At 38.6% G+C, this 17315-nt stretch overlaps 1 protein-coding gene across 1 annotated transcript in view; it reads right to left on the reverse strand.

The window, feature by feature from the left end:
• Positions 1 to 17213, reverse strand: part of TMTC2 (transmembrane O-mannosyltransferase targeting cadherins 2) — a 389698-nt gene extending 372485 nt beyond the window's left edge. The window contains exon 1 of the mRNA XM_043447075.1: positions 16848 to 17213. Coding sequence (XP_043303010.1) covers positions 16848 to 16930 — 83 coding nt within the window. The 5' untranslated portion in view covers positions 16931 to 17213. The remainder of the gene's footprint in view (positions 1 to 16847) is intronic.
• Positions 17214 to 17315: the final 102 nt, after the last annotated feature.

Raw genomic sequence — 17315 nt, forward strand, 5'->3', positions numbered from 1 at the left:
CTGCATTTATGATCGAATTGGAACCAAAGAGTACTTACTCAAATGACCGCGGGTATTACTAGACTGGACGCGGACATCCTGGGCTGCATGGACATCTGCAGTCCGCCCCCTTCCCAGAATCACTGGTCCTTTCCCCTAACAGACGCCCTCTTTCCTATACTACACGTGGCATGGGCTAAGCAAACCCGTCTCCTCTTTACTCCAACACCCGGCTAGAGGTGCGTTCACCCATGAGCTCGTCACCTAAGTCAGGACAATGAAGGCTCCCCCGCCGGGAGCATTTCTGGGAGAGCCTGGGAAGAGGCCTGAGGTTGCCACTGGCCACAGTGACCACCGAGATGCCCAGACCGAGAGACGCGGCGAGAAAGGAAGTCGTCAGGGCTCTAAGTTCAGACAAGCAAGAGGCTCTGTATTTCCTGAACTGGGTTTGGGGCACTTAAAATCGTATTACCAAAGTATATATATAACATGCTAGCAAAAATAAAGGGTCAATGGCAAGGTCTCAGCAGCGATTCAAAGCCGTGGTACAGCGTGCCTGACGCGGGGCGCTCAGCGCATCCACGCAGGGACAGCTTCTCACTGAGGGGTCCGCTGGCTCCCCCCAAACCGAGCTCGGCTCTCCTCCTTTTCTACCCACTTGTTCAAATACAGAAACCCGGGAAGAGTCCCTCTCCTAAAACCCTCCACATCCAGCCTGTTACCAAGTGACATCAACTTTTCTTCATCTTTTCCCAATATACTTTATATTTTTTTTTAACCTCTGTTCCTACCTTACTTTTAGCCCTCATCACCGCCAGGAACACAAATCCTCCAATATAATCCTATTACAGACATCTTTCTGGCCGCTGTGCTTTCGCTTTCACCCTGTTTCAGACAGTTCTCCAAATTTTATCAGGGGTCACAAGACCGTCAATGAGCGGGCTTTTGCCTTCCTTGCCAATTCATTTTTTTCTCCGTCCCGCTCCCTACCTTCTGCCCTAGCTTTATGCCCTGCTATTCGGACACCATAACTTTCTCTTCCTGCATATCCTCTCCCTCTCTCCTCCCCCCGCCCTCCATATTTATTAAGTTATTTCTTATTCTTCAGGAATCAGTTCTCACAAGAGCTCCTTATCTACTCCCTCCTAGTCTGGGTCAAGTGCCCCTCTTACATACTTAACAATCATAAGCATGTCTTCCTGTTAGAGAAACTATCTATTTACTTGGTCTCCCCTGCGGATTCTAAAATCCTTGAGATTATGGACTACATCTTCTTCAGAGTCCGTGCCCCCCGCCATATTATATGCAGATCCTGACACACTTAAGCACTTAGAAATACTTGCTTTAAAAAAAAAAAAAAAAAACCAGGAATGACATGAGCTGAAAGCATCCCACACTGATGCTTTCTTGAGAGAGAGAACACTTCTATATAAGAATGACTTAACACTTTTAAATCAAAGGCCAATGTCTATTTGAGTCGATTTCCTGAATTTAAAATGAACCACATTCAAATCTTTCTCACAATCTTTGAATAGAATTATCATTTTTTATACTATAACTTGCACAAGTCAGGCTACTTAAATGGTAAACATACCTATATGTTTTCTTTCTTTCCATCACTTCTAGTAACAACAGCTGTTTGCAGCCTCTGAGTTAAGTGACCAGAAAACACAAAACAATTTATAATGTTATAACTAAGTATCTTTAAATCTTTTGATATGGGTATAAGGAAATTTTCTCCTTGTTAGTTTTGTATTAGCTTGCTTACATTCTATTCATGTCTTTCTTTTTTCTAAAACCAATGCAGATAGAAGTCATCAGCAACTCATGTGATTTTCTTGGGAAAACATATTTAAAATACAAGGAATCTCCATTAAATGAAGGAAGAGTGATAATATTTCACAAATGAAATCAGTCTCTAGCTTCCATTTACTCAAGATTAAGACAGAGAATACAAATCCAGTTTTCAATAAAGTTATAGCTATCCTGCTTCTTTGACCTCTTTCTACCAATTTCAGTCGATTCCGGTAAATTCTTTCTGAACACACAAATAGCTTGCAGACATATACAAAAGATTTTTTCCAAATGCAGTAGGTAAGCAGGATACAAAGCATTTACTCTATTTTTATACAGATTCCCAGTGATGCTCAAAGGAAACACATTCGGGCTAAGTTCTGGTTTGTGTTTAAGCTTTTATTCAGGTTTAGAGGAAACTTTTAAAGTAAATAATGTTCTTTTCATAACTTAGGTTTTAACTTTTTGAACTTCTTTGTCAACCAGTTTTCACAAATAATGATGACACAAAGTATAAGTCAAAATTTCAACTCTAGATTATTCTTAGCATTTAGAACAATTTTAACTTTAAAATATCATTTATAAAATATCATTTATTAAATCTGAAGGTTGAATATATGAATAAAGTGTCCAATTTAACATTAAATTAGCTAATTATTTCAGGCTTTACTTAGAAAAATAAACCCAACCCTCTCCCAAAATAATAAATCCTCAGAAGTCCAAGTACACAAAGATAAACATCTGGGTACTTATTATAACTGCCTTTTTCAAAAAAAAATACAAACATACTCCTGTCTTATAACACACACCCCAAATTCAGCATGCAATCACAATCTGTCATATAATTTAAGAGGCCAAAGAACCACTTTCCAATAAATGGAGCTGAATTCAGAGGATTCCATTCTAACAACCTGTCTTGATTTAACCTCAAGAAGCTGACAATCATTTGCTGCTCTGGTTCCAATCTACAGAGGTACTCAATCAAAATGACCCATCTTCCATTGCAGTGCCTCTGTCTCCCATCCTGATTTCTTCATAATGATCCCTCCTCTAAATCATAACAGGAAAGCATTGTATCATAAACAAGAAACGGGCAGAATCCTCTTCAAGTCAACTCCTCCCAATTTCACCAAAATTCGTTTATAGGGATATCAAACGTAAGCTTCTCCTTCAGAGTAGATAACCCCTCTTCCCATCCAATCCCTCACCCTGGAGAAATCCAGCTATTGGACTTTTCTTTAGTCTTAGAAATCAACTGCTGAGGCATGTTTAATAAGGTCTTGAATTATTGGTTTCTTGTACTCATTTAAATCACTCCCAGAGAGTTGAGAGCTATCGTGCAGAAACCATTTGTCGTTTCTCTTTAATAAATTAAAACAGTATGACAAAAATGGTTTTAACCCGTCAGTAACAGAATCTGGTTTATTAAAATACTGGGTGAATTTTCACCTGAATATTCTAAAAATGTTCCAAGGAACAGATGTGCATTAGAGAAAACTAGGCTGTTATCCAACAAGAACCAAAAGTGCTCTCCTTTTTAAGAGTTTGCCACTTGCTGTTAGAATTTAGTTATCAATAAGAACAGAGTAAACATGCCAACTGAGAAGAAGGTAACACATAAGAGAAAATGCTGATTATGGCTGAGGTAAAAACATCTTTGGTTCATGTGGTTTGCTGTATTAGTGCTTCATTTTCCACTGTATGCAGAGCAAAATGCACAATGTTTTACTGAAAACATTACCAGTGGCGCCCCAATGGCCAATTTCAGGTACATTTTTTAGACAAATGGACCCAAATCCCAAACCCTAAAATTGTGACCTGCTTTATGCTGGAAGAAACCTTGGAAAATCATTAGAGCCACACCTAGACTTTAAAGAGGAAATAGTCTAATCAATTCCATAAACCTTCAACATCCTAAGCTTACTTGTACTTTGAGGAGGAAAATATTTCTTGTTTGGAAGGGAGGAGGGCAGGAAGTGGTAAAGGAAGCCAGAAATGTTAGTGTCAAGTGGTAAGTAAACATGTGAAAGATCTGTTGAATCAAAAGGGAGATCAATATTCTTAAAGGCAGAACTACTGTAAATAAATTAATATGAGTCATAGGTCTTGATCAAAGAGCAAGTCAATGAGAGAGTAACAAGTTTCCCAGAAAAGGCTTCAAAGAACAGAGCTTTTATACCTGATAGACTCACTGTAAAATGAAAGATATATAAAAAGTAGTCCTGGGTTGTCCCCAGAGAGGGATGGGGGTGGGGGTGGGGGGTTCAGGATGTGGGGACACTTGTACACCCATGGCTGATTCATGTCAATGTATGGCAAAAACCACCATAATATTGTAAAGTAATTAGCCTCTAATTAAAATAAATTAATTAATTTTAAAAAAGTGTTCCTGGACTCTGGGCTCTCAATTCAACATAACCTTTTGCAACATAATTCAAAATAACTCCATATTTTCATAAAGTTTTTTCTCATTAATATTAATAAGGAATATCTTAATATTAAGATATGTCCTTAAATAATGATTTTCCTGAAAAATCTAAGATATGCATCAGAGAGTGGAACAACTCTTATAAGAAGCTAAGAAATCATAATTTTCCATATGCTCCTACACATAGTATCTATCATCTAATCTAAAGAAAGTTACTTTGCAGTGAAGATGTCAGAGAGACATCTGAGTTCTGATTTTTGTATATACTTTTTTTAATTGATTGCTAATGATTTTTTTTAATAATTCTATTGGAGTATAGTTTATTTACAAGGTTGTATTAGTTTCAGATATACAACAAAGTGAATCAGTTATACATGTAATTGAGTATATACCACAAACATTTTACTGGCAAAATCTGGTGTGTATACATATATGCATATGTGTGTATAATGGTTAAATTTCAAAATCATTTGTCCAAACCTATAACCCAAGGTGAAAACTGAATTTTAAAATTAGTAATTACTTAATATAGCTCACTGAACTCTCTCAGTGACACTAATTCTATCTGAAATACCAAGTGAAAAATTATCAGAAATATGTTTAAATTTTGAATATTGGCTCAAGGAAAAACCCTAAATATTCTACAATATTTTCAGATGTTATTAAGTAATTATCTTAAAGTATCAGCTATAGGGTTAATGAGTATTTTCTTGATTAAGAGAGATACTTGTTAAGACCCTAGCACTGCACTTTATAAAACTTACTAAATTCTCCCAACAACACTATAAAGTAGGTATTCCTATCCTCATTCTATAGAACAGGGAACAGAGGCTAGAAAAATTTTAGTAACACAATCAAAATTACATAATTAGCAAGTAATAGTTCTGGGATTAGATCCCTAGGCTATCTGATTTCAAAATTCTTGTGGTCTCTCTTAATTTCTACCACTCTGTTGCTTGGAAAGTTCTAAAAGAAAAGGAAAAAAATTGTAATTAGTTACAAAACTGTATCACCAGGCTTAGATATTAGATGTCACCCTCCAGTACATGTACGAAGCATACTTCCTGGAAACTCTCAATACACCACTGATTAACACAAACACTTCAATGCAGGAAGAACTTCAGCTTACCTGACATATATCTTTCCTAATCACCGGCTGCCGGTACTGCTCTGACTCTGAACATACTCCCAAAAGAAAAAGGTTTTATTGAAGAAAGAGACCATGAGTACCCAGTAACAATACGCCCTACAGAGCAGAACCAGAGTACCAAAGATTATTCACACCCGATGCACTATAATTGGTCCTTTTACCTTGCAGAAGGAAAAAAGTACTCAGATTGGACAGAATATCTATCCAAAATAAGCACAGAGACCAGCAACATAGAGAAAGCAAAAGAAAAGGAATCGTTGCTATTCAGTCGCAACGCTGTGTCTGACTCTTTGCTACCCCATGGACTACACGACTCCAGGCTTCCCTGTCCTTCACCATCTCCCAGAGTTTGCTCAAACTCATGTCCATTGCATTGAAGATGCCATCCAACCATCTCATCTTCTGTCATCACCTTCTCCTCCCGCCCTCAATCTTTCCCAGCATCAGGGTCTTTTCCAATGAGTTGGCTCTTCACATCAGGTGGCCAAGCTATTGGAGAAAAGGTAGAGATGAGAACAAAACCTGCTTCCATGGTGAGACCAGGGACAACTGATCAAAGGGTGAACAGAGAAGAGAAGCAAAGATGGGGTGTGGCAGGGTGGGGAATCAGAAGCTGGGACAGCAGGAGTTCAACCACTGACTCCAGATGAAAAAGTGAGCAAGGGCATGGTGGAGAACACAGCTCCGTTTTCAGGTGAGAAGAGAGTGAGATGCCAATGACTCAGGGACAGCCGAGTCATTCATCCTCTGGTCCAACACCCTCCACCTCTAACTGTATCTTCCTGCATCTCTTTAAACACACAGAAAACATTCATCAGACTATTTCCTTTGATCTTCACTCTGTGGTTGGCAGTTGTTATCATTATTTGCACTTTCTGACCAATTAGAAGAGCAAGTTTTAGAGGCTTAGCACCTCAAGTACTAGTTAATAAAATGTTAATTCCGAGACTAAAATGCTACTCTCTTATATTGGCCTACTGTTCTTCTATAGACAGAGTACAGTATTTCAAAAAAAAAAGAAATAATTCTCACTTATTTTAGAATAAATTCTTTAAAACAATTTCTACAAAGTAGGCATGTAAACCTTCAGATATACAAGGAGTTCACCTATTCAGAAAAATCCCAAAAGTTAAGGTATAGTGTACCAGGTTTTAAAAAAAAAAAAAAAAATCATGGGGCCCCAAGCATTTCTAACACATTTCAAAAGGTAGATATACCTCTATTCAGTAGTATCACCCAGTGCCTGAATATCATTAATAAATCTTTCTCTTTCCTACTTTCAGCTGCCTAAATGTCTATATTTTGCTGCATGCCTGACATAAGAGTCTTCATGCAATGTAAGCCAAGTTTCCTTACAAGGGATTGCTCAATAAAAGTACCACTCATCAAGGCACTGACTACAGTCTCGTTTAGGCATCAGTTTCTGGACAGCATCACTGATGCAATGAACATGAACTTAGGCAAGCTCCAGGAGATGGTGAGGGACAGGGAGGCCCGGCGTGCTGCAGTCCATGTGGTCGCAAAGAGCCAGACACGACTGGGCGACCGAACCACAAAAACAAATCTGTTCAAGTCATAAGCCTAAGGCAACTGCCTATCAGTCTGTCAAAATCAGAACCCAACATCTGTCTCCACAGTAATGTTACAAAGAAGATGATATTTTAATACAAGATAGCGACAGATATTTCGATAGAGATCATCTAGATTTTAGCAGGCTCTCTACATTTTCAAAATATATACAATATCTCAAACGCTTATGATCAATTTAAAGATGTCATGATTAAGCAAATAAGAAAACAAAACAAAGAGATCAAATAAAAAGGCAAAACTCATATGCTTTTGAGATATAAAAGATTATGCTAAATCTTTTTTAATCCAGGAATTTAGGCAGTCTTTTCCAAATGTCTGTAAAACACACAGAGCTAATGTGTATATTACACGAAATCAGCAGCATTGATCACATCTAAGAACGACAGAAACGCAGACTCTTAGACCGGAGCCAGGCAGAATCTGCATTTTAACAAGCCCAGGTGATATGCAGGTAGACTGAAGTTTGGAAAGCAATGATCTAGAAATATATACAAATACACATACATAGATGGAAAGAGATCCAACAGGAAGCCCAGCTTGAAAATGTGCTTTTAGCAGAGGTTCAAAGACCTTCATCTGGTTCAACGAAACTGAGAATTTAAAAAGCATTTTAGAAGAATTTTTAAAAGACAATCATCCATATCAAAGAATGAAGGTGGGGTATAGAGGGGAAGGTAGTTATGAGAGAGGACCCGGTCTAAGCCCCCTTGCCCGCCACAGGCATCCTCAATATCATAATCAGGTCTGAACTTAAAAGTAGCTACACAGACGTAAAGAACAGATACATTGGGAGAGCAGGAAGGAAGGGTGGATTGGGAGATTGGGATTGACATATATACATCACCATGTGTAAAACAGACAGCTAGTAGGAGGCTGCCGTATAGTTTAGGGAGCTTAGCTCAGGGCTCTGTGATGACCTAGAGGTGTGGGATGGGAGCAAGAAGGTCCACAACGGAGGGGCTTACATGAATACATATAGCTGATTCACTTCATTGTACAGAAACTAACAAAATATTGCAGAAACTAACAAAATGTTGCAAAGCAACTATATCCCAATTGTTTTTTTTTAAAAAGTAGGTACTAAATAGTTTCTCACAGAAATGGCTTACTTTATGTTGATGACATATAAGAGTCACCATAACAGTGAAATTTCATTTTCTGTTCAACATGGAATACTATTAGCAAAAAATACTATTGTTTTTAAAAGAAAAATGCAAAGGCTTTTGAAAATATAGAGGTGGAGGAAGCAACCTAAAAGACATCATTTCAACAGGATATTTTAAATAGAAGATTACCTATGGCAAACTACAGTTGGTAGTTTCAGGCTGGACACCGGTGTCTTTATAATAGCTGCTGCTGCTAAGTCACTTCAGTCGTGTCCGACTTGGTGCGACCCCATAGACGGCAGCCCACCAGGCTCCCCCATCCCTGGGATCCTCCAGGCAAGAATACTGGAGTGGGTTGCCATTTCCTTCTCCAATTCTTTATAATAGATTTCTCCTCAAATCTCAAATTCATTTTCTTTGGTTAAGTCAGTACGTATCCTTGTAAGAGTGGGCTCAAGTGTAAAACCTTATTTCTTTAATATAAATTCAGTGATACAACAGCACCATTTTTTTCCTTTCAATAGAATAACAAGAATAACCTTCCTATTTTAAATGAGGTTTACCAAATGAATTCAGGTATACCAGCTTTTCACATCAGCTATAAGTAATTACCTCCCTCTAAAGGGCCTATTTCTGCAAATAAAAATGTCTTTTTGCCTGATTAAACTTCTTCATCATCGGAGAACTTTTCCTCTGCAAATTTGTAGTTGGGAAATTTGTCATTAGAAGCTTGCTTTGTCAAAATGAGCTCTTTTCAATTGCTTTGGGAAGGCAGTCCTGCAGTTAATTACTTGGAGGAGGAGAGAAACACCCTATTCTAAAAGAAGTACACTTGACAAAATATTTGGACCCAAGTGTTCTACCTTAAGACATCTTTTACAATCCAAGACAGGAGGCTCCGTATTTATAACACCTTTAAAAACCTGAAGATAGGAGGGCTGAGGTGGACAAAAGATAGTGCAGAAAACAACGAGAAAGGTCCCCAAGGGGAACAACAGAGCTGTCATCTTTACCCCCCTTTCCCAAATGGTTCTGTAATGGCAAGTGTCCTCTCCAAACTGCGAAAAATTTGCAGGAATGTCACTTCAACATGCACTTGATACTGTAAGGAGTCAGACTACTGACTTTTTAATCCAAAAGATACCCCAAAGAGAAAAGAAAGCATGGTAGACATGAGACAAGTCGGAAATTAACAAAAACAAGGCGTTTACTTATCCCCAAGTGTTTTCACTTATCTGCCTCACTCAAAGACTACTTTTATGATCTTGGATTTATAATAGATGCTGGATAACAATATGCATTACAATAATATCCTGAATATAGGCATATAACCCAGCTGAGAAAGCAAAGCAAAAACAAAAAACAAGGCTATGGCCTGCATCTTTTCACTGCCTGTATAGAATGCTTAAAAGCAACTGAAAAAAAGAACACAAAATTCCAAAAGACCCAGCTGTAAAAATTTCACTAGCCTTATTCATCTTTCTTAAAAAAAAAAAAAAAAATACAGCATTTTGTAAAAAGCAAACTTGTAAACTGCATTTAAAATGAATACCCAAAGAATTCCAAATATGCAGGGTTCTATGGGCTGCCATTTTTCCCACTGGATTTTTAAACAATGTTGAATCATGACTGTTTGAAATACTTCGGTGCCATCATTTAACACCGTTCAAAATGTCAAGAGCCATATTTTGCCCTAGTGGCCACTTTTCAGCAAATAACACATCCTTTGAAGTCAAAATACTCCTAAATGATGCCAAGTGAGAATTTCTAGGCTAGAACAGTCGAATTTTTCTACTTTTAAAGAAATCAATAATCCTTGGAACGACAAGTAGGAAAACAGCACTTTCATCATCAAAAGTTGTGAATTTTTCAGTTTCAAATGTCAGTAAATTCCTTTACCCCACGGCAATATTTTTACACATTGTTTCCTAGTTAAACCATAATCATAAGCCTATAGTGAACTTTTTTTTTAAATGTGATGCTCCTGAGGAATAATCACACATGTATCATAATAAATTCCACAGAAATAAAGGGCAATCATCAAAGACAAAGGGAAAGAAATACTTTTTTTGGCCTCAACACCTAACACACAGCTGCTATTCCACCAAGGGCACTGATGTGAGTTTCATTTGACAAGTATGTAATTTATCCAGTTTTCTTGACTAGAGCTACATGCTGAGCCATGCTTCAGACCCTGCCTCACTCTGATATCACAAACTGCCCTGGCAAAGAAATCAAAAAACAAAAGCTTAAACCAAATAATCGAAAGCAAACAGCATTTCCTCTGCCATATTCTAAGGTGCTTTTAAAACAAATACATTAGCACTGCCCTCAAGCAATGGGGCAAGTGTATATAGCCTTGGAATAAGTAAATGTATATATAATTTCACTTATTTCCACAACAAAATGGAATCTAAAGGTGGAGTGAGAATTTTCAATTCTAATCTCTTTTCCAAATTAATCCTTTAGACAAGAGCAAGTTCAAAATCTCTCTCCATCTCATTTTTAAAATAATCATTTCTAGTTACTCAAATTAACTTGATGAAATGCCCTTAAGTAAGATAAATTACTTTTAAAACATGATAAAAATGGTTAACATAGAATCGGGAAAATAAATCATTTCAGTGTTCCTACTTTCTTCAAAATTCTCCAGAGTAAATGGGCTTACTCAATTCTTTCCCACTTAACTATAAAGAAGAAAGGTCATGGATGAACCCAAAATGGTAATCCCAAAAAATTTCTAAAAGACTTAAACAAATAACTATACCTTTTATTCTAAGAAACCTTGAGTACCAGAGAAACTGACAAACACAACTGAAAAATTAAATCATCAGAGAGGAGAAGATCAATAGAAATTTGATAGCACCGCACCTTGTTAGAATTAACTGCCTAGAAAATACAGCCCAAATAATACCTGAGACAAAAGTCTTCAATCCCTATGACTAGTCAAGGCAAATCCAGCTAATTCAAAGTGTTAGCCAATGCAGACCTTCAAGGAAAACAACTGACATGGACAACAGGAAGGAGCCATATGGCAAAAGCATTCTAAAACTTCCACAGGTACAAATAAGGTGCCAGTGAGCACTGGATCAAGAATAAATCCAGCTCAAACCATCTACCATGGGTCCTCAGCAGAGATGCTCCGGGAAAGAAGCCAACAGAAGCCCAGTAAAAGTTTAAAACTGTGAGTATCCATCAAAATAAATATGAGCCAATGCAACTGAAACGCTGCTAAAGGACAAGCTATCAGCATTTCTTCATGTCTAGCATCAGACTCCCAGATTCAAACACTATACAAGCACCTAATAAAGTACAGACAGGAAAGGGATGGGTAGGCACGCTTACTGGCAAGGGGACCAGCTGCTGTTTGTTTTACGCACCATATACGTGGGAAGCCCATGTCTAGTGGTGTTTATAATCAGTGAATTAATGAATGTAGCCCTTTATTCCTCAAAAACACACACAAATCAAATCTTTAAAGAAACCATCAAGCGTTGTGCATTATTCCACCTGTAATGATTCAAAATATTACGCCTTTTTCATCCCATGAAAAGTAGACGGATGTTGCTCCTGGTGATGGGTTCTCTCCTCTTTTTCCACTAGGCTCTTAATGAAGACAGCTATTCATAGAGAGAAGGTCATTGCATTCAGCAACCCACTTGTCCTTTCCATCAAGGCTGCCACACTTGTCAATTTTCTGAAGCCATTAAAGGAACGACTCAAAGTTCATATAAGCTTTAGCTTCCAAGAGAGAATCAAAAACTTAAGAGATGAATATTAGTGTGTTAAAAGCATGTTAGGTGAGAACAATGAAGTTATAAGAAAGTAGGTTTGTCAGCCACAGATTTACCAGAGGGCCTTAAGGGTAAACTTTGTTCTCTCCTAGTATTTTGACGGTGCCAGGTTTAGACAAAACATACCCTTCACCTCTGATAAACAGCTGCACCATCAAGGGCATTTTAAATAGGTGCTTTTAGCATGCGGAACAGCAACAAAGAGATTAGGAGGACAAACTGCTCTTAACTCATGTTGGAATCCAAAAGGCTGAAGCTCTTTCAGAATTATAGCAGCAGGGAATTCTATTACTACAGGGTACATTAGCTCTGAAAAACTAAGTGCGGATGACAATATGATGTAAACTGATAATATGCAATAACACACACAATTCCCCGCCCCCGCTCCCCGTCCGCTGGCCAATATAGTACATTTATATATGAAAACAACAAGAGACAGATGGCTGGCAAGAAATTTCCCTATGGCATTTGTGCATGTCCGTTCAGTGCTTGTATTTGGGTCATTTGCTAGGATAAACCCCATGTGACAAGCTCAACAGAGGTAAGGCAAAGCAATCCATACTGGCTTCACTTAATTTTAATTTACTGTTAAGAGATGTACTTGTTCAAACAGCAAAATGACTTTCTCTACATAGATTTGAATAAACAGTCAAAACTTAGCTAGAAAATAAAATAAAATGTCCTATAAAACATTTTATAAACTGTAAATTGTATCCACTGGCCTTCTTTTTTTATTTTTCCGTACATTTTCAACTGGGAAAGAAACAAGCATGAAATAACACACTTGTACACACTGGCTTCTTCCAGTAAAGACCTGAAGAGACAACCGTAGATACAAAGCAAACTTCCCTCTTATTTACTTTGATTTTATAGTAATTCTTCCTAAACATTCATTTACTAAATACCAGACACATCTTCAATGGTTGAACATACTACAGCTTTAAGATAACAAACCCAGATTGGTCCAAGGCAAATTTATTAGAGAGAACTTTAAACAGAGAAGTTAGAGGAACTGGTCAGTTCACAAGAAACTCTTATACCAGGCCAAAAGCCCAAACTGATAATAACATTAAAAGATCAAGTAGAAAATACAGTTTAATATCTTTAGAAAAAAAATATTTTAAAAAAAAGTGTGTATACTTTAAATCTTCTATTTCTTCGTTTAAATACTGCTAATGAAACTCTTTATGACATTCAGGGGGAAAAAAAACGAGTATTTTTAAAACTGAGATTTACATTTACACCTAAATGAATAACTAAACTAGGAATGTGCTATTGAGAATCTGGGGTGGTTTTGATTTCAAGAGTAGAAATTCCTGTTGCGGAGTTGCTTCACCAAGTTTTACAAAATTACTGTGTACCAGTAACTAAGAAGCCCAAAGATAATGTTAATGATCATGGTTGAGTTTAACAACTGCAGAATGAGCAATAAGGAAGATTTTTTTTCAAAGCAGCCACAAGCCCATTTCCTACTTTCAGAAATGCAAACTTGTCTTTTTAAACTAATGTCTTATTTTACTCACATTAGAATAAAAAGATAAATTTGCAGCATTAACTTATTCACTTGTTATCTACTATAAAAAGCATGCCATCAATTAGAAGATATGTGCAAAATGAAATCAGGGTAGGAAACAGCAATTATAGTTTACTTTTGTTGCTCTGAAGTAAACTGACTTCTTTGTTGGTGTTATCTCTATGCAAAATATAACAGAATTTTTAAAGAGGATGAAGGGAAAGTGACACAATGTTACCCTCAACAAATATGTCAGAGAGCAGAGAATTTGGGGTCAGCAAGTTTTCCCCGCTAGCCTAACATTAAATTTCTCCAGAAAATGAAATGGTCCTTCAAGAAGTCACATGCAACATGACTTAAAATTTAGCAACGACTGTATATTTATAATTTCAATTTTACCCTAACCACAAATTAAGATTCAATACAGTTATTACTAGATTGAGGGCAAGGGGAGAGGGGGAAGAAGCTGAAACCATATATGCTTTTTCATCAGATATGGTGAATTCCACTCTTCTACTGTTTGTTTCATCACATCAGAGCCATATTCTTAACTTTAGCACAGAAACACTTGTAAAATATTAAATTTTACCATAGGGAAATTGCTTTTGCTAAAAGAAGGTTTCAGATTACCACTTAATCTCAACCAAGCTACATCAAACACTGAATGTAATTACATATATAGTTTATAAAGTAAACTTGATCACTATATTTAAAAGAAATGATAACTTGGAGAAGTACCACAGCAATAACGTTTAAGCTGAAGCAATAGAAAGCCCTCCTACAGTAAATGCCAGATTCGTCAGCTAAAATTCAGAGTCTTGATTTCACTAAGCAAGTCAAGCATAAAAGTCATCTCTCTCCTTGAGCTGCTCTCTCCCTCCCAGTTCTGCTCTCTCCTTTGAAACCATATTTCACTAAAGTTCTTGGGAGGTGGGGGGAAACAGGGAAGCAGCAGAAACCACAGATGTAGTTTTAAACAATTTCACACCTGAGTCCTTGTAGTCTGAAATGGAATGGTGGAAATAAACACATTACCATCCTCCTACAATTTCCACTTGCCACTCCCAGCTTTTTTGCCTCTTCTCACACCACTGAGTTAGAACAGTGGTCAGAAAGTCTACGTGAAAAGTCACAATCTACAGTTCACCTTGGCACTGAATTACCTAAACATGCTATGCAGACACTGAGTAAGTTCCATGCCCCTATTAACACATACTTCATAATTTCTAGGATTCATAAAAATCAAGTGATACTTGTAAGACTTCATACTCTGAAGACTATGTAATCACACATGCAATTCTGCTACTAGGAAAACTAGAGTCAAATACACTTTTCAAGTTGTAGCTAACTATAATTCATATTTACAGGCCTTCAATATCATATTGGTATATATTGTCTATATATCATATATTGGGCATGCATCAACTAGATGATATGGGCAAATTATCACATTAAATTTGTCTATGCGGCTAGGTATGTCAGGAATTTGACACTCCATTCAATCTATAGCAGGTAAAGAACTTACAATTGCCAACTATCAAAGCACAACTAATTTATCATCACACTTACACTCTGCCCAAGTTACAACACTAACACTTCTGACTGAGGATTCAAGAACACAAAATAAACTTTAAGTCTACAGAGAAAAGTACATTCAAATGTAGTTTAGTTCCAGCCTTAATCTTTATTGGATAGATTCTTCTGACATGTACTTTTTAAAGAATTGGACAGCAATAAACAGTAGCCACACCAGTGATGCTTGATTTATCAGTGTTCTACAATAGTTACAATATTACAGTAAGTTACTTTTTAACATAAGCTCTTAATTATTGGCTTAAATACTTACTCTTCAAACTGTCCCCAACAGTACCAGTAACAGCCCAGATTCTCCCCTGAGCTCACTTGAGTGAAAAGTCCCCCAACTCTGGAAAGCAAGAGTGTTTTCTGCCAGTACTCTAGAAATAGCAGGTGCATAGTAACACAAAATTGGAGGGAACAGAAGCAGCTCATATCACTCTTACACAGAGACCATTTATTCCTCAGAGCTTGCAGCATCATTGCTAAAGACCACATGTACATTGCTTAAAAGTTAAGGAAAAGTTTATGTCTAACAGTGGCTTTCTATCAACTAGTATCTGATAGACACTTACATAAAAGGCACAGAGAAGGGTCTACTGGATGTTTTTGCATCTATTACCAGGGGATTTCATAACAGTCATGGGTGTGAACCAAGATTTGGTGACTTAAGGCGAACAACCATGAACATGCTTTTAAGTTGGAGAGGGGGTACAGTAGAGGATATAGAATCTGGCTAATCACCATCAAGAGAAGATTCTGCCTTCAACTTCCCTTTTCTGCCTTCAACTTCCCTATCAACCACTTTGCTTAAGTTCACTCACTGCCTCGCCCTGGCCCTGGGGATCCATTCACTTTCCATAGCCCAGAGAGGCTGCTGAAAAGCTGTCAAAGTAAATCTGTGCTCACTTTTTGGATGGTTTAATTTCAATGGAGCATGAAACACCCCAGGACGGTTAATAAGTTTAGCCAGGCGTGCTGTTCTCCCTAATATATTTTAATTATGCATCTGTTTTAATTGTAATCAGATTAAGTCACCGGAAAGGCACAAATTAGAATTTCCCCTAATGGAGCTTTTCATCAGTTTCTAAACACTAACAACGTTTAAAAAAATAGGTAGAGACACGAGCACAACTGTGACATTTCCCAGAAATCGATGCAGTTTCTTTGACAACACAGTTCGGGTCTCATTAGCCACCCAAACTAACCCAAATGCAGAAGACAACTTCAGTCTCTAGGGGCGTCTTCTTCCCTCAATTAGCACAAAAGAGTCGCTAACGTCTAAAGTAAAACTCCCAAACAGAAATGAAGGCCCAGGCTTTTATAAAGTAATACTCCATCGATTTGTGAGGGAGGCGGGGCAGCAGCACTGCCCTGGCGCAAAGTAATGTACACCCCAAGCGTCAAAAGGAAAAGTGGAACCAGGGCGATTTCCCCACTATTTTGGCAACTGTCAAATGTGTGTTTTAACCTCGGGAAATAAAAGTGTCCCATCAATAAAAGGAAACGTTACAGGAAAGATCTATTAGAGGGCAGGGAGCAGCTTCCTTCCAGCCCAGACATAAAATCGCTCAATGTGCTTTTGTTGCACCAAGGAATACCTAAGAATTGTTTTTAATGCGTGCATTAAACAGTTTCCCAAATTGCTGTGACTTCCGCTAAGAAACTTAAGCGTCTGCCAACAGTGTAGAAGCAAGGGAGAGGAACCTGCTGCAAAGTAAGAACCCAAACTCCCTCAGCCCGCCCTGAGCGCCCGCGTCCCGAATGTTTGCTTTAGGTTCCGAAGCTTACGGGTCTCCTAAGCCTTCAGGTGCAGGAATAGTCCCTCCAAGATGCACTTCCAGCCTTAAAGCGGGAAGCTTCAAAGCCACCGCGGAGTCCCCAGGCAGCCCGTCACCCCTTCCTCTCACCCCCTTACCTGTCATCATAGCAGAAATCCGCACTCAGGGTGTTGAGATACAAGGCGAGCCCCAGAGCGCTGCTCACCAACTCTGCAATCATCTCTCCACCGCCTTCCCTCCGGCTCGGCTCCCAGCGCGAGGGCAGCAGCGGCAACAAAAAACAGAAGCATCAATCCCCACCTTCCGCCGCTTTCTCCTCCCAGCTTCACTTTTCCCTCGCTTCCCCACCCTTCCTTCCTCCCTCGGGTCCTTTCAATCCACCGCTCTCCTCCTCCTCCTCGCCCGTCTCCGCAGCTCCTGCGTCCTCCCCGGGTGCGGGCTCACACCGCGCTCCCCATGCCCTGCGCCGGCGAGCGGCGAGCGGCGTTCGGGCTCCGCGTCCCCCGGCAGATGCACAAGGCTGGTCCTTCGCGCGGCTCCTAGCCGCCACCCTAACCCATGGCAGTGCGGGGCGCCCTAGGTGCGGAGTGGGACTCGGAGAAGGG

This window comes from Cervus canadensis, chromosome 25, assembly GCF_019320065.1.
Source record: "Cervus canadensis isolate Bull #8, Minnesota chromosome 25, ASM1932006v1, whole genome shotgun sequence".
Classification (NCBI taxonomy): domain Eukaryota; kingdom Metazoa; phylum Chordata; class Mammalia; order Artiodactyla; family Cervidae; genus Cervus; species Cervus canadensis.